At 39.4% G+C, this 23,929-nt stretch overlaps 1 protein-coding gene across 1 annotated transcript in view; it reads left to right on the forward strand.

Moving 5' to 3' along the window:
* The window catches only part of grid1b (glutamate receptor, ionotropic, delta 1b), a 414,521-nt gene that overhangs the window by 203,875 nt on the left and 186,717 nt on the right, over positions 1-23,929 (forward strand). Inside the window, 1 exon segment of the mRNA XM_065242651.2 lies at positions 2,912-3,196. Coding sequence (XP_065098723.1) covers positions 2,912-3,196 — 285 coding nt within the window.

A 23,929-nucleotide genomic window follows, 5' to 3' on the forward strand; every position in this document is an offset into this window, starting at 1 on the left:
GCGGAGACGTTTCTGACTTATTTAAATAAATATGGAATCAGAAAAATATTAATTTATTTTAGAAAATATGACACGTTGATGTAGGTCTGAAGAGTGAGGGCAGGTGACAGGGGATCCGTTACAATTTCAATGATCACACAGCTTTTAAAGGGGACATTTCACAAGACTTTTTTAAGATGTAAAATAAATCTTTGGTGTCCTCAGAGTATGTATGTGAAGTTTTAGCTCAAAGTTACCCCACATATAATTGATTACAGCATGTTAAAAATGCCATTTTGTAGTTGTGAGAAAAAATTAGTCATTTTGGTTGTGTCCTTCAAAATGCAAATGAGCTGATCTCTGCACTAAATAGCAGTGTTGTTGTTGGATAGTGCAGATAAAGGGGTGGTATTATTCCCTTCTGACATCACAGGGGAGACAGATTTCAATGACCTACATGCTTGCAGAGAATGGTTTACCAAGTTAATGGGTTGATCTTTTTCACATTTACTAGGTTACTGGAAGCACGGGGGACCCAATAATTGCATTCAAACGTGGAACAAGTCAGATTTTCATGATATGTCCCCTTTAAGAAAATGTCAGACTAAAGTTTGAGACATAACAAGACTAACCTCTTTTTACAGATTAAACACACACTTAGATTACTTTAATATACGAAGCCTGTTTTGCTGTCGTAAGCTTTATACTATTAATAGGATTAGGTATGATCTCATTAAAATCTGATGATTAAATAAGAGCGATATGAATGACTAGGTTTTGTTCATTACAAACCTCCGAGCAGGCTGGAGGGAGAAACTTTCACAGTTTGGCATTACCCCAGCAGCTGAATAAGATGCACGGATATCATTTCAGAGCCTGAATAAGATGAAAATCAGTCTAGCTGTAGCTTTTTACGTAGGGTCAATAACCAGGTCACTTTTCATGACACGGAAATTATTAACACAACACCAAGGATTTTAATTAAGACGTTAAATTAAAAGTCAATTGGCCCTGGTTAATGCAAAGGCAGACGATGAGTTTTATGCTGTGTCTGCAATTAAGCTTTGGAACATTGCAAAGTGTCTTTCATACCCAGAAAGTTTTCTTATGTTTTGAATGATGTACTGATCTAGATTTTAATCTACAATGTATTTACTGGCTGTATTAGGTGGCTTTGCAATTATTGCAAAATTTAAATCAAAATGAGCTTTTGGTAATCTATAAAAAGCAGAAGAAAAACATGTAGATACCAATACATAAAATTACATCTTAACCCAAATCCAACCCCAAGCGAAAATGACTTAAGAATAAGAAAAAACAATTAGAAAACAATACATATAATCACATGAAAAAGAAAGTCATGCCACGGACACGAAAAACTATTTATACAAATTTGTGCTGAGTGACATGAAAAAGACGTCCGTGCTCAATGGCACGAAAAAAGCAGAATATCGTCCCATGAACTCGAATAAATTAATCAAATATTTTGTGACTATAACAAAACTTGCCTTAAGATAGGGTAGTTTATACTGTACAGTAGCCCTAAACAGACAAACTTCTCAGCGCGATTCGTCACTATGTTTTCTCAGGCGATTAAATGTTTGTCCTGTGGTGGCTACCGTAGCTTCTCTATGCGTTTCGAAAGGAAATGTTGAGCGGTAGACTGAGCCATTGGTTGCAATTCGCAATCTTACCCCTAGATGCTGCTAAAATCTACACACAGCACCTTTAATACATTTGCCTGCTTCTATTTCTTTCCATTCCAAACTTGTTCTAACTTAATTCATGCAGTCAATGGGGGATTCTTCATTTAAAATGCTCTAGCCTGGCACAAACTTCATCTGTGTTTGGGACTCAGCAGCTGCCAAGAGCTTAACCAAAGTACTTCTAAAGCTCTTCATTTACAGCCAAATTCGTCTTCTTATTGAATAGTTGTTTTCCTTATTTTACTGCTCAAAATGTAAAGAATGAACCTCTTCTAACCTCTTCAGAAATACTGCATCAATTTCCACATCCAAATTCAGCATTTGAATTTTAATAGTCCAGTGTAATATCATTTCAATTTTTTCCATAAAGCCCAGTTACAGGCATATGAAAAAGCAACTTGATTATTGTACATTACACTATGAACAAGCAGCCTTTACGATTACTATTTTTTATTTTTTTTTTAAAGTTATGGAATTTTTTATATTATAACTTAAGCGGCTAGTGTATGGATGTATTGCTAGCATGGAAATGAATAAGCTAATCTTTTCATAAAGGTTGTTTAAAACAGTTTAATATCTATTTGCTGTGTGTCCACATTCTCTGTAAGCCTCGTGTTTAAACATATTTGTTTTTTAGATGCAATAGCACCTCTTTTTCCATATAGTTTAGTTTGAAGTCTTCTAATACATTGTAGTGTGGTCAAGGCAATTAGCATGACTGATAGTGTTTGCCACAGAAATGAAATATGGACCACATGAGGAAACCTCTGCTTTCTGACACAGTTTACAAGTGTTTTGGGACTGTTGTGTGAATCACATATTAGAGGTAAAACATTTGTGTATTCACTGATAAAGTCATTCTGGTAATTAAGAGGCTATTGACATACTGCCTCCTTTTGTAAACTTTTGTCTCTATCACCCACCCCCAAGCTTAACTGCTGGTCTCACTATGGAGAGTGTTGCTTTAAAAAAGTTACTGTTTTGCACAAAAAATTGCAATATTTTGTAACTTTTGTTACAATTTGTATTAAATTGCAGCTATTATCTGCATTAACATCTCTTTCAGGACTCATTGTCTGACCTAAGAGATGATATTCTGATAGAAATGATCTATTGAGTTAGGAACGGTTTGATTAACATAAATTTGTTCAGCTCTAAAATCTCTTCAGAACCGGCTGAAGCACCAAAGCTAATCAGCTGTATCTCTCTTTTGCTTTATCTTTCAGCATGTGAACTGATGACACAGGGCATCTTGGCTCTGGTCACATCTACAGGATGTGCCTCAGCCAGCGCTCTACAGTCCCTGACAGATGCCATGCACATACCACACCTTTACGTCCAGAGGAACGCTGAAGGATCGCCTCGTACTGCTTGCCAGTTGAATCCAAGCCCAGATGGGGAACGCTACACCCTATCAGCCCGGCCGCCGGTCCGTCTAAGCGATGTCATGTTCACGTTGGTTGGTGAACTGCGCTGGCAGAAGTTCATCGTCTTCTATGATAGTGATTATGGTGAGTGATTTCCTTCAGATGAAAGTAAACTTGCTGGAATTCTTTTACAGGTTATAAGAATTATTAGGGGTCGATATGGGGTAAGAATTAGGAATTGATTGATTCTAATGATGATTATATTAATCGGTTGTACCAGTGGTGACATTCCAAAGTTTGGTATTCCCATAGCAACCGCCTGAAACTGATGACACAGCCTCTTCCGGGTTGGGTGAATCATCTTTACAGGTGCAGTCTAAAAGCTATAATTTCAATATACTGTACATTTGCATAATTAAAAGCACACAAGCTTCTATTTACAAATAATGAAACTTAATTAATCTTGTTTGAAATTTAAACTTGTTTGAAAGCATGGCTTAGTTTCTTGGTCGTTTGGGACATTTCCGACATTTCCATTTTTAAAAAAAATATGCTATATTTTGATGTACATATATTTACTAATCAAGCAAGTAGCCATGTTATAAGTAAAATAATGTGGACGAGCTTAAAACGTTTCACACTCTGTTTACACCTGTCTCTTGTGATCCGATCAACCAAAACGCATTTTAATGCCAGGAGTAAGCAGCCTGGTTATTTCTTCACTATTTTACTTTCGGAAAAGATCTCTGCTTGCAGGATAAAATGTTCATTGTGAATGAGCTCTTTGTTTGCTCTTAAAGTAGATAGATATCACAGCAGATATTGTTGCAGTGTTTTTGGAGTTTGTCACAGGTGCAGCACTTAAAGCAAATCATTCAGATGACTGCTTTAGTTGCCTTGATTTCACTTTTTATCCAAGAGAGAGAGAGACAAAAGATGTTTAGACATCAGCTTATCTATTCACAAAATCAATCCCTTTGAGAAACTCCTATGTTGAACATATATTCAGAAAGGTATTTGAGATTAATTGGAGCTTTTGAGGATCCCACAAAACTAATTGTCAAAATTGTCAAAAGTGTTTTTCTCCCCCACAGGAATGAGAATAGTTCTGTACAGTTAGGGGTGGGCGGTATGACCAAAAATCCATTTCAGGCAATGAGTCATTTTATTTCACGGTATTTATGTCTTTCAGCTTTATGTTTATATTGTTTTTGAAATGTGCAGAAATTTGCCTCTCACTAATTACCTTAACGCTCACCACAGTTTAAAAATATTAAAGTTCGTGTTAAAGTGAAAATACACTAAAGATAAGTCTTGATAGACAAAATCTTGTTTTTAAATCAGTTATTTATTTTTTTGATTAAAAATAGGCAATATTCAAGGGAACAAGGGAAAATACCAGAATCTTTAGAAATGTAGATTATAAATATGTCAGGTGCTATGAGGTAATGATCATAAAGTCTGTTTTAAGGAGGACTGTGCTTAGACTTCCACCTTAACTGTTGCGTCTCTTTCTCGTTTTTGTGATCAAAGATGTTTGTACTATGAGCAAACAGTGTTTCAAAAGCGTTTCAAGCATTTATCAACCCAGCTGCACACGCATGACTGCTAGCTTAAAGCTCAGAAAACTTTACAATAATTATCAGCATTAAGTGCGGGAAGCGTTTTCTTTATTTGGCGGCGCTTGCCTCTACACGCGATTGAGCGAGCGAGAGAGAGAGACCAGCGGTGTATTCACCTGTGCTTATTATGAAATTAAAGAAATTACTTGAACATTTGTTATGTTATTTCCTGTTTCTCTGTTACACTGAGTTTAACATGTGGGAGTGCCGTGTTGGCCATTCGTATTTACATTCCGCGGAATACACGGAAAAGAAAAATTCCTTGCTTGTGTTTTCAAAATATGTGTTTGTTGCACCATGTGCATCACGTGTTTTGTCAAAATAAGTGCCTGCTGCACACGCGTCAAAACTGTTTATGATGAAAAAAGTTTATGATTTATGTTTATGTTCACAAAATACACGCAAGACACTACCTTAACAGTAAACTCTGATTACACATGAGATTATGAGAGTATCTGGCAAACCCGAGCGTCTCTTTTATCAAAAACCCTTTAGACGCGTCTGCAGCAAGCACTTATTTTGACAAGACACGTGATGCACACACAATCTCTCGAACCGCAGAACACATATTTTGAAAATGGAACCACACACATGATGGGCTACATACATGTTGTGAAGAACTTTACATCGAGCGCCCTCGAAAAAAGCCGCCACTGAGTCATAATAACCTGTTCCCCCCTGACCAGTGTACATACAGTAAAGAAACAAGCTGTAAACCAAACATCAACCCATTCTAAACAGTTAGAATAGTCTTCATTTGCTATAGAAAAAAGTGCTTATACTGTAGAGAAAAATGTTGCTTTAGATACATGATGAGTGAAACAAGGGCGGTTCTAGGGTCAATGTTTATATAGGGCTTATCCAATATTCCTCCATGTATGTGTCAGAATATTTCAGATACACTTTAAATAAATCATGTTTAAAAGTTACATTGTCAAAGTAATTTCAGGGTGCCATTATATGAATGTAAAAGGTATTTGACACAAGAACACCCGTGATCACAGACATGTATCTAACGTTTAACAGTATAAATGTAAAAGGGTAATTGATACAAGACACCGCGATTATGGACAGTAATCTGAAGATATATGGAATTTATTCTGGCTGCATGAGAGACCTGCCTCTGATGCAATGACCTGTTATACTGCTTTTCTGTATAATATTGATGGTATCTATAGCTGTGGTATAAAAAAGGTGGATTAAATCAGGTAGGGCACCACTGAAGACTTAGGTGTAAAAATACACAGCCTGCCACTGAACAAAAAAGCATGAGCTCAAAAAAAGAACACAAGATATTCCAAGACGTTAGAGTTCAAATTCAATACGCGCCTGCAAAATATGGATACCCATAGCATAAAAATCAGACAATTTATCTTTCATATTCTGTTCTGCTGATGTTGTGTCTATTTCACCATTTTATTTCTGTCTCTCGGTTTTCTTTTGCATCAAGCTTGACTGGGTACACACTGGTCCTGGTAGAACAGGAATATTAAGATGCAAACATTATTGCACTGACATACTCTTACTCAAAAATATATCCATCAGAAGAGCTTATCTTTCTGTTCAAATGCATTACAATAAACACAGATGTTAGTTATGTAGTCAGGCACTGCAAATAGCCCGTACAGTACCTCAATTTGTCTCTACATTGTAACTCACTAAAATTACCATTTAGTTTATTAAATTGTTGCCCTGACTAGAATTGAAATCTGCTAGAGGCAAATTTGCTTGCCCAAATGTTACTCCAAAATGCAAATTAGATACATAATTTAAAATATATATTATTATTAAAATACATGATTTGTTGCTTTCCTGTGGCACATTGGCCCAACAAGATACTAAGATACTCAGAGTACTTAATGTGAATTAAGTACAAAATCTATGCTTAAACGCCCAATAAAGCATTTTGCAATTGTAGCGTGTGAGCATGAAGTATGTTTGTTTCTTTCTGTTGTGGCAGTAAATATGTATATAAGTTGAACTGTAATGTGTGTCACATACTGTACTGTATAATTGCATGCTGCAGGACATTTGCCAAAGGTCAATGATTCTTAGGTTAAAAGATTTTTAAATCTTGAGATGATGGCAATGATAAATGTGAAATGTGTGTCTGCTAAAAGTTTACTAACATATAAATAACCTCGAAGGCAGAATAAAGCACATGTACTAAAAGTCACGAACTGAAATAATGAGATTTTAATGATCTAAGGGCTTGGTCTAAAGCACATGGCGCAATTAAGTGCACCTTAGGCGTGTCCGAATCCACTTTTGCTAGTTTCACGAAGAGAGAAATGGTCTGTGTGCCTAGCGCACAGTCTAAAAGTGTTGTTAATATTATTGTAATGAGTAATGGGTGTGTTTTAGGCATAACGTGCAATAACCCAATGATAGTCTCATCTCCCATCCCCTTTAAAAGCCAGTTTTCTAGAGGTTGCATGTTAAGTTTATTTTAAGAAAACTTATTTTAATCATGTTGAACCAATGTCCATAAATGAATTACATAAATCCATCGATGTTTTTTTTCCACATAATAGTTTGGATGTATGTGTCAAGTACTTCAGTATTTACAAAAGAACAAAACCTGTTATCAGTTAATGCGAATGATTTGTTTTGTTTCACATTAGTATGAAAAAGCATGATGTCCAAACAGTTTTGTTCTAAGCTACCACATATAGATATTGAACTCCGTTTGTTGTTAGAGCCCTCTGCTTCTGTAGGTGCTTTTAATTTTTTTTTATCATGTTGCTACTGTACATATTTATTATCATATTTACAATTTTAAAATCTGGCCCCCGAAGAAGAGTAAGACCCCTGTCCTACGTCATACTCTCGACAAAGAGTATAGAAGCCTTTCAAATGTGTTTTGGCCACTATCAAAATCTAGTTATTATATTTTTAAAAGATTGAAAGACCATTACAAACCCACTGAAGTCATGTGGATTACTTCTGTGAAGCATGGATGTACTTTTGGGATCGGAGGCACCATTTACATACCATTTTAAAGCTTAGAGGACCAGGACATTTTCTAATATAACTCTGATTGTATTTCTTTGAAAGATGATAGTCCTTGAGGATGAGTAAATCATGGGGTTATTTTCATTTTAAGTAAACTATCTCCTTTAATTGTTTCTCCCACACACAAAGCAATGTTGGAACTATAAAGATTAGCTAAAGTCTCCAGCCTCAAGATGTTCAAGCACTTTTTAATAGTTTTCGAAGACATAAAAGCAATGTAGCAAACTGGACTCAAATGATAATTTATCTTTGCCATGATTTCCATGTTAACTTTATAGTTTTATACTCCTTCTGTGTGTCAGTAATCTCATTTGTGTCTATTATTATTATTATTATTATTATTATTATGGAGAATCTGAGTTAAAGGGCACATGACTCAGTCGTATTTTATTGTTTTATCCTGATGTCTGAGGTTTAGTTATGACGTTTGCATGATTTTTACATCCAAAAACATCAAGCGCCATAAGTAATCGGCTATTTTGTACCTGGTTTAGAGCCTGGCTTGAGAATGCTTAGTTTTGATGGGTGGGCCACATTGACAACTTGGAAGTAAACGCCCACTACTATGATTGGATAACAGTTTTTCGTAGTCAAACTAGCTTTCAATACTCACTTAATCTCATGTGTAATCAGAATTTACTGTTAAGTTAGTGTCTTGGGGGTATTTTGTTAACGTAAGCGTCTATTTTATCATAAACCCTTTGATGCGTATACAACACACACACACATGTATTTTATCATATACGCTTTTCAGGCTTGTGCAACATGACACAACGGACACATATTTTGGACTCACAAGCAACACACGACACTCTGAAAACATATTTGGACTCAAGTCTCCGCCAGCCACTGATAGTAGTTAGTAATGTTCCCTTTCAATACGGTTCACTTCGCATTGCGTCAGTTAGCTGACGCTATGGGGGGGAAACTCCTGTTTACTCCGTGACTGAAGCCTATTGGTTAACGTCTGTACAAAGTACAGACCAATGACGTTTGAACCCGCGCGCGGGAGGAACGCGTCCCTATATAAGTGCGGTTCAATCGTCAGGAGCTCATTATTTTCTCCTTCAGCGCGAACCTCTCGCTGCTCCGAAGAAAAAGAAGAAGCCTTACCTCGCCGTTGACAAAAGCCCTGCAGCGGAGTCCAGGCCTAGCGTCTTCCCCTGCCGTTTTCCGGCTGAGAACCGAAGATAGCAGAGTCCAGGTCTAGCGTCTTCCCCTGCCGCTTTCCGGCCGAGAACCGAAGATAGCCTTCGCTTGCCGTGGTACGAGCCCTGTGCAGCGGACACACGCCTGACGAGGTCTCCCCTGCGGCCGCCCGGTAAGATCAATATTTTTAATATAAAGCTATAAGCTAAAAGAGCAGGCGCTGTTGTAATAGCGTCCAGCACAGCGGCTCGGTGAGCCTCTCTGCTATGAATTTCCTCCGAGCGCGTTACCGGTCTGGCACCTCCCACGCCGGGACCGCGCTTATGCTTTGGTTGTCTTATCCATGTTTCGTGCTCCCCCTGCTGTTCCTCTCTCGCCGGGATGAACACACGGTGAGCCATGAGACTAGATGGATGCATAGACAAGCACACACGGACTAACCCCCCCCTGTGTTCTGTCACACCGCAACCGTTCATGCTTACAGAGTCCCTTCGCTCCTCTCACATTCAGTGGCGAGATCTCTGGCACATATATTAATCCCCCGAGTGCATCGGGTGATACCGTCACGACGCATGGCTGTTCTGTCTGTGTTGCTGCTCCCCTCTGCCGTTCCTCTCTTGTTGAGATGAACAAGCGGGGAACCGTAGACCTGGATAGATGCATACGACAAGGGTTAGATGCATACGACAAGCAAACACGGGCGGTCTGCCCCTGTCTCTGTCATAGCACAGCCACTCGTGCTCCACGCTCGCGGAGTCCCTCGCTCCTTTCCCCACAGTGGTGAGGTCTCTTAACGGCTTAGCTAGCACGCGGTATTACGGCTCGCTGCCTCTAAATGCAGCTGTCCAGTGTTCAACGATTACAGAGCTTCATGCCCCTCCCCTCCTGGAGCGGAGCGATCTCATTCGTCTGCTCGATAGGGCCGATTCGCCGCTATTGGAGCACCAAGAACACTCATTATAAGAGAGCTTCATGCCCCTCCCCTCCTGGAGCGGCACGATCTCATTCGTCTGCTCGATAAGGCGGACACGCCTCTATTGGAGCGCTAAAACACTTATTATAGAGCTTTACTGGCCTGAGCCGATCTCACTTCAGATAGCTCATTCTTCGTCTGCCTGGTAATTTCTCTCTGGTTTAGACGGAATCAGAGGCAGAACGAATTTGTTTATAATATACTGAGGCCCGAATACCTCCCTTTATTCAGTCCCGTCCTATATCAGTGCGCTGAATATTGGTACATTCTTATATATATACCCGGTTTTTCTGCCCTTTTAATAAACGGCAAAACCGCGGGCCTTGCGGCAGACTTCCTCTCTGCGATGGGTTCAGTCTGACATTAAACCACCTAGACATACTACCCTGCTCCGTGAGCCGTTCGGTCACCGTCACTACTGAGGCTTGTGCACCTGAACGGTTGAGCTCTGGTCTCCGCAGCATAGCTGCATCAACAGAGAACGAAACTGTCTGGGAAAAAGGGGTTATGTCGCGCCTCGGCTGGACTGCCCTGAAATGTTTTCTGTGTGCTGTTTATCCAAACATACTGTGTAATACTGTCGGCTATGCGACCTCACTATAGTGGCGAACGGTATTTAATTCCTCTAAAAAGAGTAATTTCCGTGCTTACTATACTGTGTATTGACACCCACGGTTGTACGGTGTCTCTAAACACTTTATCGCCTTACTGACAAGCAATCAGTAATACGCACACACGGCCCGCTGTCCATAATTCTATCGACGCTAGCCGAAAAAACCCCGGTTTGGCCATATACTGTGTATTGACACCCCACGACTGTACGGTGTCTCTAACACCTTTCTGCCAAATTCGCTCGCAGCCCACCTCAGTTTCTCCGCTACGATGCTGATGGCGCAAACGAGCACGGTCTTACGGCTGTTATTCTCTCTTCCTAGAGGAAGGACAGCCTCAGACTTTTGCATGGCTCCAAGCGTTTGAATCGCGCCCTCTCCGGACGGCCACTCAAAGGCTTACAGCCAAGCGGTTTATGACGTTTTTCGGCCATATAGCTGATTTATATTAGCGGATCCGAAGACGCTCACACCTCCGCTACAATACTCGGAGATATTAAGGGTAATATCAACCTCAAGTGAGCTTGCTACCCGCCACAATAAGTTTCAAAGCTTAAAGCGCGCGTACCCCTCTAACGAGCCTCAGAAAGCTGAATATCGTGGCATTCTGTTCATAAGTCCACTTCAGTTTGACTAAGCAAAGGTCCCGCCCCGAGCTGACGGCCGGGAAGCTTGCTTAAGTTACACACTGCTGCATGAAGTGCTGTCATTACGAGCTAGCCCAGCATTTGCTGTGGGTTGAACACGCTTTACGACGGCAATCAGCCTTCGGCGCGTGGAACGCCGTTTGTCTCATATAAATCACCTTGTACTGTGAATACGGTACATTAAGAGGATGATTTAGCACTGCAGCACTCTCGACCGTGTTATTGTGATAATGCGGTCGGGCAATCTACGGTGGTTTCATTATTTACCGAACCAGACTGAGATCTCGCCCCCTGAACAAGCTGACGAGTCATCTCCTTTATAAACTCATTGCATCGCTTTATAAGCTATGTTCAATCAGAGTGATACGCATCTCATGCTTAAACTACCAATATTAACCCATTACGATGGGCGTGCGGAGATGGCATCCGTGGGACACGACCTACATTACGTGCCTTTGACACAAGCTGCTAGGACCCCTTTCACGAGGCGTCCTTATGCAAAGTCTGATCCATTCTGTCTAGTGACATTTGAAAGTCAAAACCCCCCGCGAATCGCCGGTGGAACACTTTTCTCCTCACTACAGAGGCACGGCGGCTCTCTCCCCTACCTATATCTATGTGGCCGTGATAACAGCGAACCACGCTTTTACGACCGACCATTCATTTAATTCATAAGCCTGTCATCTCTCAGATGCGGACGGCGGCGGTAACAGCGAACCATGCTTTTACGGCTGGCCATTCACTTTATTCATAAGCCTGTCATTTCTCAGATGCGGACGGTGCCCGAGGCACAGCGCTCTGGAACTGTCCAAGGTCCTGTATGACACTTACGTCTGACGTACATCAGACGATCAGCTGTTCATCTGCGTCACAGATCACTCACTAGAGCACCTGTCAATACAGGCTATTTATGGATCGTTGACGTTATCACCTCCCGTGACAATTATGCTCACTTGTCTTAGAGCATGGGCATGGTCTTAGAGGTTTCTCATTAGACAATTGTGACACGGCCGGCTGGTCCCCGCCGTCCACGTTGTCAGTTTACAGCTTCGACATCCCTGCTTCGCGCACTACTGAGGTTTGTTGCATTAAAGGTGCGCCCATTAGCTCACCTGCATGCACGATATGGTTTTTAATTATATGCGTCCAATGTGCGCTTAGAGAAGCTCACATGTACACGCTATAACATTTTGGTATACAATAAGATGCGCTTGGGAAAGCTCACCTGTATACACAGCTGTGTTATGATTTGTGACACATACATTGTTGTTCATCTGTGTACGTTCACGGTGCGTTGGGTGCCCACCGTTACGTTCATCAATCATATCTGTACACATTCACGGCGCGTTCTGTGCACTGATTTATCTATACGCATTCACGGTGCACTGAAGAGTTCACCCGTGTGCGCACAATTTATTATCAGAACACATGACGGCGCGCTCGAGAATCTTGCCGGCCTGTGCATTATAACACTCTGATTCATCTATATGCATTCACGATGTATTCAAGTGTTCACCTGTGCCCGTGCAATTTATAGTCAATACACATTTACGGCGCGCTTGGAAAGCTCACCGATCTGTGCACTATAATACTACCTATATGCATCCCGATGCGCTCGAGGGTGCACCTGGGTTCACACTATTGTGGTATCTGTATAATCCCACGCTACGAACCGTTCTGCCGCATATTAGTCAGATCGGCCGTTCGTTAGCTTCGCAGATCACTCACTACGTATGTCTGTTGCTAACAGTGGTTATTTAGATGGATCGTTGAAACCATCGCACTGGCTCACGCCCCTCTATGAGCTATGTCCTATATAGAGCCCACTCTGTGCGAGTTTGGCTTCTTCATGAACTTGGTCTACAGGGGTATCTATATCTATATTTTATATCTGCTACGCGGCCGGCTGGTCTTCGCCGTCTACGTTGTCAGATTGTACAGCTGAGACGTCCCTGCCCTACGAGCGCAGGTTCTCTCGGCTCAATCATGCACGCTCATGCGTTTTATGTGTACACCACGGTGCGCTCAGCGAGCTCACCAACGTGACTCTGAATTTACTTATCTCGCACAGCCGCGGCGCGCTCGGTACCTCGCCGTCTTGTGCTATGTTATGTGCCCCCGGTGCGTTTAAAACCCCACCGTGTGCGCGTCAACAATTTATATGGTGCTTACACATTTGCTTTTAAAGCTGTGAATATGCCGGGTATAGGGCCACACGCAGTGTCTCTCCGGTAAGGCACTTCAGTACGTTGTGTATGCACGGCGTGATGGGATTACGTTCCCCCATAGCGTCAGCTAACTGACGCAATGCGAAGTGAACCGTATTGAAAGGGAATGCTTAGGTTACTCACGTAACCCCGGTTCCCTGAAATAACGGGAACGAAGCATTGCGTCTCTTGCCGTGCTACAAACGTCTACGCAGCGAGTGTTATTCGGCTGCGCGCTTCAGTCGAATAATAATGAGCTCCTGACGATTGAACCGCACTTATATAGGGACGCGTTCTTCCCGCGCGCGGGTTCAAACGTCATTGGTCTGTACTTTGTACAGACGTTAACCAATAGGCTTCAGTCACGGAGTAAACAGGAGTTTCCCCCCCATAGCGTCAGCTAACTGACGCAATGCTTCGTTCCCGTTATTTCAGGGAACCGGGGTTACGTGAGTAACCTAAGCGTTTTACTCACATAAGTTTGGTGCGCCATTCTGCTCAGATCCAATATTGATGGAACGCATTGCTTTTTAAATGTCTCTCTGCAAATCCAGCGTCGACCTGTAGCTTGTCCCTTAAATTTTTATCCAGTAAACACGGAGCAAATATTATACTTCCCTCAATGTCTCTCGATGAAAAACAATGGCACGCTTATGGTACGGTGGCTCTACTCTCTACCCTAATGGGCGGGGCCCAAATGCTCTAAGCAGGTAAAGCAGAGAAAGGCGGAGAAAGGTCTCTGACGACATAACAAGGCACATTTCTGAACGGCTCATCTAAGATGACTCTTTTTCAAAGGCAGAGCAGAATACACAGGGCTAAGTTTACACCTATCACAGTTTTTAACCAATTGGGGAAGATAAACAGGCTGAGGGAACTCATATTAATGTTAAAAAAAACAAAATAAAGTGACATTTTCATGCCATGCGCCCTTTATTACTTATCAATGAAACATTATTCTATACTTTGTTCTTCGTATACTTTAATTTCCATGTGAGCAGACGAAATGAGTCAATATATTTGCACATGAAATGAAGAGATCGCCAGAAGAGTTATGATAAAACCTCCTTATCTATGTTTTGTTTCAAAACAGCACAATTGGAGATTGTTTTTACCTCACACAACACAAAAACACACGGCAGCGCTAGAATAATATAAATGCCGGCACAGAAATCACTTTTCTGCGATATTGGCACTCTGTTATTGATGACACACATGGCAAGTACCCAGTCTCCAGGATTTACACTTGCCAAGTGCTGAACGCAAGTAAAATTTAAAGAAGACATCTGTCTGCGCTAAAGAAAACATCTGTCGTGTCTGAAATGTCTATTAATTATTATCATGTAAATTTATCTCGGATTTCCACATTCTCCAGTCTAGTACATATAAATATTAAGTCAAATGACAAAGTAACACTAGACTTTCAAAGCCTGTGAATGCAGCAACACAAATGCGAAAAAGCGCACCTTTGAAATTGTGTCATGTTAAGATGTGTGGCCAATACATGATAGATCATAGATGATGAAACATCACAGCGTGACCTTATTATAAAATACTGTAACATGATTGTACAATCATATTTTGTACAATAATAATAAAAGCAACAATAATAGTGCAAGCACATCATAATCCATGATGTGTATAATGTGTTTTTATGTTACTTTCTCTTATCCCAGTTTAACATGCAGTCACATTTTAATTTCTGAAAAGTTCAACAATGGCATGAATTTGTAAAATATGTTTATCTGACCCAAGATGTGGGAGTATTTATGACATCCGTTGAGAAACAATCATTATTTGTATAGCTCTTTGTGATGCAAGTAGTGCAAAAATAAGTAATGTAAACCAACACTAAAAATTATATAAAATAGTTTTTTTAACATGTTAATAAAAGTTAATATATAACACAAACTATATAATTTGGTTGCTGTGTGTGATCTCTGTGCATGTGTGCAGGGTAGATACACTACTGTGCATGATTCGGCTGGTACAGATGTGCAATCAGTTAATTGTTGTCCTCCAAGTCCTCCAAATATCATTGTCTCTAAAGAGCAAAGGCATTTAAAATGAGAAGAAGAAATTGGACATCTATTCAAATTAAGGTTTTTGTTGGATTTTATTGGGAGCAGATGCGACCGGGTTCTGGCGATTTGGGGCCACGCTCAGACCGGACTCCCAGTGACAGCTGAATGATGATGATTAAGGAGAGACCTTGGAGAGTCTCATCTTTCCCCTCCATCTCCTTTTTTGCACTTTTTCTTCTCATGCTCTCCGTTCACTCTCATACACACACACTCCGTCCTTTTCTATGACATCAAACACACCCAAGAACAAAAACACGCAGCCAGGCCTGTGAAATATGTGCCGGTTGCTTCCCGAGACGCTGCTGTCTTCTCTGTAGAGCGCATAGAATGTTTCCTCACCTCACCATGGCCCAGCAGGGTGGACGATGTATCAAAGCGCCATCCATTTGAGAACTGTGACCACTTGAAATGCAATATTTTCCTGTATCACATACAAATGAGTAGAAAAAGAAATACAAACACAAACAATATTCAGGCGTAACAAAAGTCGCTCAGCCGTTCACAACACTATAACTCTCACAGTTTGCTGTTGATGTATTATTTCAAGGCATTCTCTCACACATCACTTCATCCCTGTTTCTTCACAGTAGGGCCTTTATTCATTATTTATGTCATTCACTAGTTGACTTCTGAGAATATTTTTTCACAGACAGCTTCTGTATGACTTACCTGCAATGCTTTTCCTGCATGTTTGTGCGGACACCATTGTTTCTTATCCTTTCAGAAAAATGGGTGTCTTTCTATGTGCATCACACGTCATGTCAAAATACGTGCCTGCAAGTGCCTCGAAGGGTTTTATGAAAAAAAGAGATGTTCCGTTACTTAGTCTCATGTGTATTCAGAGTTTAGTGTTAAGTTAGTGTCTTGCGAGTATTTTGTGAACGTGAGCGTCTCTTTTATCATAAACCCTTTTGCAGCAGGCAAGTATTTTATATTGTGCATAGGTTTACATGACGCACCGAACACATATTTTGAATTCGCACCCCTTGAAAGAGAAGTCACCGGCCGCCGCTGGTCAGAAGACACTTCCACTGAACTGCCGAAATCTTGATTTATATCCACGACACTGTCAAATCAACGTAGGCCTATATTAAAAAAAACAGCTATACTGAGATGAAGACAACATTATTTTATATCTCACATAGTGCACAACCTCTACCGAGGTACAACCTATGTGGATATTTACAGATGAAACTGTGTTCATGTTCATATTTTCAAACCGCGTGTGTTTGTGAGACGCGGGCAGCGGGAGCTGAAGCAGAGAAGGTCTGACTACGTTCAGACTGCAAGCATTAATGCTCAATTCTGATTTTTTGCTCAGATACTACAGCTGTTCACATTACGTGGCTAATATCATACATCTATGTGAACATTGTCCTTAACTGCATCGCATGTGCAAAAGAACAATGTCAAGTGCAGTAGGATGTAAAATGGAAATAAAAGTGTAGACTACTGAGCGTGTGTGGTGGGCTTTATATGGAGCTGGGCAGACCACCCAGTTGACGTGTTTTATTTCAATTCCAATACGAGGGCATTCGAGTCGAGGCAGTCATCTGGACAACTCTGCAGGAATGTCAAACACACCTATTGTTTGTGTGTTGCGTGGGTGATGTCTATGCGCAACAGAAGCCTAATATTTAATATCTTGAATGTTTTTAAGTGGTTTTGCAAACATGCCATTGTTGCATATTTGTGCAATTGTGGCACATATCAATCTAGAACGATGTAAAATTGCATGAATTGGGATAAATGTTAAAAAATATTTTCAGTTCGTTTTGAAACTATGGCAGGACATGTATGATTGTGGCAGGTTATATGTATGGCATGGGTAAGGAAACACTGGATAGCATTACTTACATTTTTGGGGTGAAATATTCCTTTATTGACGTACTGTAGCATTTAAATAGTGCTCTATTGAATACTGAACACACGCTGAGTTTGTACAACATGACTGCAAACTTGCAGTGCACTGGCCAAGCGTGCCTGTACCTTATCCCAAAAGCTGACAGGTTACACTGTAAGCTTCACTTTTTATGAGTGCTAAGCTGGCTGACAACTGCCAGCTCTGATACCCCTCCAAAACTCATTTTGTGAAAAAAAGTGCAAACAACGTGGATGAGAGTTGCATAAATCTTGGTTACAATCCAAATGTCAAGCATAATCTGCTTGTATGCATATCAGTTTGACCCATGCACATGTTCATCTTATTAATTATCTCTTAACTTGATTACTGCTTGCTTGAGCTTTTGACTCTTATATTCTGATAGATTAAACGAGTGAAGCAGTTAGCCCACTCAGAATACTAAACCGAAATGTTTGGACGTTAAAAAAATAAATACGACCTAACATTGTGTCAATCACATTTACATAATGCCTGCAAAAATCTGATTTAGCAGGCATTTTAAAAGGTGTTTTGACAATTCAGAGGCGCACTGTACAAGCAAATGCCAAAATTCAAAGCATCTGACAAGTTGATCCACTTTGTCTTAAAGTGCCGTATATGAAGAAATGGAATATAAAGAAAGATTGTGACAAATGCGAAACAGCTTGTTAAACATGATGGTAATGATTTCGAAACAAATGGTGTACAAAAGATTATACAGTATTGTGCTCAAGTATGCTAAACATTAGCTTGTTGCTAATGGCATTTATTCATCAGAAGTGAATAGTGCTAAGATCTAAGACTTCATTTGTATTGTATAATTTTTTTTGCAATGGGTTAATAAATATGTTTCAAATTCAAAGATTTTGTGTGTGACAAATTTTTAGGATGACAAATGCGAAAAAAAAAAAAAACCCATACGAAAACTGTGGACGAAAACGGTATGATGTAACAATAATTTTTCCATGAAACACAAAATATAGTGGAAAATTTAGCAGAATGCCTTTTGATTTAATGAATGGAAATGGACATGGATTACGACAACATATTGTATGATTATGGTAAGCACTGGGATTTGAGAAATACAGCAGAAACAAGCAAATCATGTTTAGCAAACATACCATCTGGCTTAGGAGGACTTTGAAAATGGTGTTGTAGTTAAATGGACCAGCCTGGGGTCTAATTTACGGACAAAGCTATGGTCATTTTTTACAAATTCTGAGCTTAATGCGCTTTTTGACAGTGTGAATTATAAACTGAGCACTGCGGCATCTTTTGAAGCTTTTGTAAACATATCTCATTTGTGTTCTGAAACGATTTCAGGATTTTTTTTATTTGTACTCTGTTTCCCCTGCATGGGAGGTTTGTTTTGGCCTGGCTTGGATCTGCATAATGCAGTTTATGATTCGATCGGTTTCAGCATTTTATCAGTATGGTTTTAGCATTTTGAGCAGGCTGATGGTAATTTCTACCACAAGGGCTTTTTTGAAAGTAATTCTGCTCTAATAGCACGTACATGAAGGCATTGCTCATTGCGTAAATGAATGAATTGCTCATTGACACCCCTCACTCTTCATCAGCTTAAATTCTTAATCAGAAGTTATATTCAGAATCCACTTACATGTCATTTGACAGCTCATGCATATTTTAGGCAAATGTGTATAGGAGCAAATTAAAATACAAAAAAATCAGTAATGACTCAATTATAGAGGACCACGTAGCACTGTGCATAATAGGGTAAGTTTTATTGCATGTTTTAGCAGCCTTTATTTTATAATATATTGGCATAAACTTATATTTATGTTTTGCCCAATTTACTAAAGCTTTATTTATAACAATAATTTCAAAGGAAATTAACATGCTATTCGAAACATTGTAGAAAATAAATGTAAAAATGTTTTACAGCAAGGTGGCTCACTGAACACATTTAGGATTATGTATCATCACAGGTTATGATGTTTCTATCTTCTAGTATACAAAACCATACCTCCAGTTCTCATCTAAAAGATATTTACCATGAACAAAAGCAAAATCAAAGATGTGCACTATCCATCTGTTTTATCAAGATTTTCTACATTAAGACAATCACCATAACAGTAAAGGTGACTGTTGATCCAGCAGAAGACCGTTTGGATGAGCTCACGGCGCTCTTATAATTCGGGAGGTGATTTGTTATCTCTAATTAAACATTCAGTGTACCCACGAGTGACATTGTGTGGACACCTGCAGCTCCAGTGTCTGGTCTGTTTATAGTACCTTTGTGTTCTGCTTCACCCTTTGATGTTTTCTTCTTATTTTATACCTAATTGGCCCGGGAAAAATGTCTTTAGAAGACAGGAGTGAGATGAAGGGCAGCGCGTTAATGACCCTGGATCATTGTTAAAGTCAGGCACTCGGCTGCAAGAGTTTGTGTTGGATGCAGCGGATGAGAGCTGTGTGAAAGATGTTTTGTGCATTTTGTAATAATTGTGACCCTGGACCACGAAACCAGTCATATGGGTATATTTGATGTATAAATCAAAATTAAAAAATACCTTTCTGACTGGTTTTGTGGTCCAGGGTCACAATTAACTATGAGGATGATGAAATGGACGTTATGAACATTTTGCAATGGAATTCCAGATTAGTGATAGGAATGAATATGCAAATACTTTCTGGAATATGGAAATGAACTGATTATGATTTTTTTTTTCAAAATTATTAAATAAGGTTCTAAACATAAGTTTAGGAGGAGCCGGATTATTTTGTCCTGTCAATCATTTCATGTCTATATTAGCAGGAGCCCACCTTGCACTACTCTTCTGGTCCGATTTATCTTGATTTCTTCTGAGTCTAGTTTGGTCAGGCAGGTTACAGGTAGCTCAGAGCTTGATCTGAATATGAGACTGAATGGGCAGGTGGCACCCACCTTACTCATATGTAAATTCTATACTAAGAAGTCGTATCATAAGCTCAATTTAAGTTTGATGTACTACCTTAATGCAGAGGAAATTTCAATGAGCTCCAGCTGTTACCCCAGGCAGTGCACCACACCAAACCAGACTTACAAGAAGAGAAGAGACAGGATGAATAAGAAGCCAATAACACAGGATGCTCTCTTGCATTCAGATAAAGCCAGGATGAATGAAACAGAATGTAGGGATTGCACGACAACAGAAATGCTTATAAAAGTTTGACTATGTTTTTAGCTTGAACTAATCATGGTTGACTTAAAAAATGAAGATTGAGTTGTTTTTTATATTTTTATATCTACATATATCTATATATTTTTGATCCCTGTCTCAATCTAACTACCTATCATTTTGAGTATTTAAGTAGTCAAAATGACCAAATGCACCTCTTTATGCCAAACCCTAGGAAAGTCTAGCAGGCTAATACATAATGTAAATAAAAGTATTTCATCATAAAGTTGACTCTAGATTTCATCAAAACGCAGACATCTCTATGTTCTTTCTGTCTGTCAATAACCCAGCAACATCTTTGAAATCCTTCGCTTTCACCTTCATCTTCTCTTTGAGTTCAGTCACTCTAGACCCAATTTTATTCACCCGAGGTAAAATTATACAATCTGGTTGTTGCCTTGTGTTCCTTAGGAGCACGATGATGTAAAGGACATTTCTTTATCCAAACTTTGATCTGGTTCAACACTTGACGATTATTTAGACAGAGAAGAAGGGTATAATCTCTATGTGTTCGTATAGCACTGACTACTCTTGGGTTGTGACCACTGATCTATATAAATGACTGGATTGCGCATAGAACGCTTAACGTAACAACGTGAGGTGAAGCCAGCGCAGAATTCAAGCGGCCATCTTGGTATACCCAACCGGCATAGGGCGTCATTGACTTCCATTCAAAAACATGATCGAATTTCACCCGCTTTACAGCGCATCAGTCACACAAGGTTAATTTTTAGGATATGTTTACGTAAAATAATAGTTAATTCTGGTGTTATTTGCAATGTTTATGTTTAAATCGGGCAAGATCATGGATTTATAAAAAAACGTTAAGGTGAGTGTGTCTGCTGCATTCTGTTAATGACATGGGTATAAATAAAGTTTTTTGACTTCAGCTACACGGTCAGCGTTATTTCTCTAAATAGGTTAAGGTAACTTGTAAAATAACATAATTACAAAACCAGCAAATTATTGCATGCACATACGGTACAAAGCATGATTATTTATTTAGATTTCAGAATGAGCACGTTTATTGTCATTAATACTAAATATGCTGCGGTCTGTCTGCTGATCTGATACTGTAATAAAAATGAATGTATAACAACTGTTTAAAAAGCAAAATGTACAATGTTCAGTAAAAACTATGTGCTTAGGACGTTTGCGTTGTAATAATGTACAGGGAGACTTCAGATATAAAAACAGAGACTAGTAAAGTGATGTTTTATCATTAAAATCTGATTGCGTCCATTGATTTAATAGAATGTTTGGGTATACCAACATGGCGGCGCGGTGGCTTCACAGTTGTGACGTCATGCACAATCCAGTCATTTATATAGATCAGTGGTTGTGATCAGTGGTTAAATTGGCTTTTGTAGGGAGGGGGAGCCCTTATTTACGGTAAATAGTCATTATTCAAAATCACGCCGTAAAATTAAATAAAGATAAATACTTTACAATTCACTTACAAGTTTCAGCTTTAAAGCTGTGCCAGAGGTTGATCCAAACTTTAAAACCTGAACTTTAAATTATGCTAATCTATGAGTCTGACCCTATATGCATTTGTTGCACATTTTATTATGCACAATTGATCAAACTTTGAAAGAAGGTATAAGACTCAACCTCCTTGACTAATTCTAAGCATAAGATAACCCAAAAGATTAAATTAACAAGAAAAACGACATACTGAATCAGCATCAATATGTCTTATAAATTAGCCATAGAGATAAGCTGGTCAGCAGTTAGTAAAACAATCACTATAGTTAGGTTGTAATTGATTTGTATAATCAAAATACATTATTTTATTAAACTATACAATAAGTTCAGTGTTATCTTTTAACATATTGTAATGAGATGAGTGATATGGCTATACATACTTTATTCATTTGTTTCTAGAGTTCTATTAAGTTTTCTCGACGTGTGCACCACTCTTACCTCTCTATCTCTCATCTCTACAATGTCTAATGTCATCCTGTGAGAATGCGCATTCTTGAGGATCTGAGTGAGACGCGGGGCTGCGTACCAGTGATGCGCGGGTCAATGTATAAACAACCGGCACCCGCCCGCAACTTGGACCGCAAAAAAGACGTCTGTGATTTTGGCCGATTCGGACGGGATAAAAATTATCATGCTATTCCTGAGATAGGAGCACCTGTTTCATGCGTTTTGGCGTTGCAGAAGATCACGTGCTCTGGATATGCGTGTTTGCAGCCTAATGTTTGATATTTTGGCTTTAAATGTAAAATTATTAGCCTACAGAACATGTAATTTATTAATTTAATTTTAACAAATCAAAATAACCTATACAAATCATATAAAGTAGCCTACGTGTTTTATATAACTGGCTGCTTATAAAAAACCCTGATTTAAGAAATAATGATTAGTAACAATTTATTATCTTTATTAATTAACATTACCATTCCAGATTGAAACAAAATAAGGTTGAGTTTATATAACGTTATATTACAGTGTTTAGTCTTAACAGTGTATGATATTCAGCTCGTCTTGATTTAATTATTTTATTCCGCCAAATGGAAAAAACATCCATATTTGAATGAATGGGACTAAAGACCTATACGGCAGATTGCGTTGGCCAAAACACCAAAAGAACCGCTTTTTCAAAAGATATTGCGAGCAGACACGGATATTTGCATCCGGGCGGGATTACATTTATCAAAAGACCTCTGAGTTTGGCGAAAAACAGTAAGTAAATTGCCCTGAAATTTTTACAGAGGTTGCAAAGAAAAACACAGACATGGCCGATTCGGACGGGATTAAAATCACAGTGGACCTCTGAGAAGCACGATTTTCTCAGAGGTCCCTCTGTAAAACTAATCCCGTCCAAAATTACAAAGGTTTAAATGGCATCTTTATTTCAAACGACCCGACCGACCGCGACCCGAATGTCATTACAAATATTTGGCCCGGCCCAAATTAAACCTGTTGCTGAAGGAGACGGAGCTGAGCTCCGGCAGGGTGTGTTGTGGACCTGAGGAGGCAGAGCTGCGCTCCGGTGAGCTCTGGCCCAATTTAACCACTGGTTGTGACACATGTCTGTATTACAGCAGGTGTTTGTTAAGATAACCATGACTATTACTGTAGCTCATGCATGTATATACGATTAGCAATTTGAATGAATATTACAGTTCAATACTTTAGTATAAGACTTTTAACATAAATGTCCCAAGTAATATTTTGGCAACCGCCCACAACATCCAAGCAACTGCATTACAGCAGCCTGGCAAGCACATACAGTAACAACAACTTGGCAACCACAAATAATGGGCTACCATGGTTGTGTCAAGTATTTTATATGCCACTTAGATTTTCTTGATACAATTTAAGATGCAGCAGTTTTATATTTCCTAAAATATGTCATGCTAATACTGTAGTTTGCAGATATACACCCATGATACACATTGCTGTTTATACTAAAACTATGGTATGAATTTCATTTAATTTACCAAATTTATTTTCACATTAACTACAGCTCCTACAGGTCCTCGCATTAACT

The sequence above is a fragment of the Paramisgurnus dabryanus genome, chromosome 1 (genome assembly GCF_030506205.2).
Source record: "Paramisgurnus dabryanus chromosome 1, PD_genome_1.1, whole genome shotgun sequence".
Taxonomy (NCBI): domain Eukaryota; kingdom Metazoa; phylum Chordata; class Actinopteri; order Cypriniformes; family Cobitidae; genus Paramisgurnus; species Paramisgurnus dabryanus.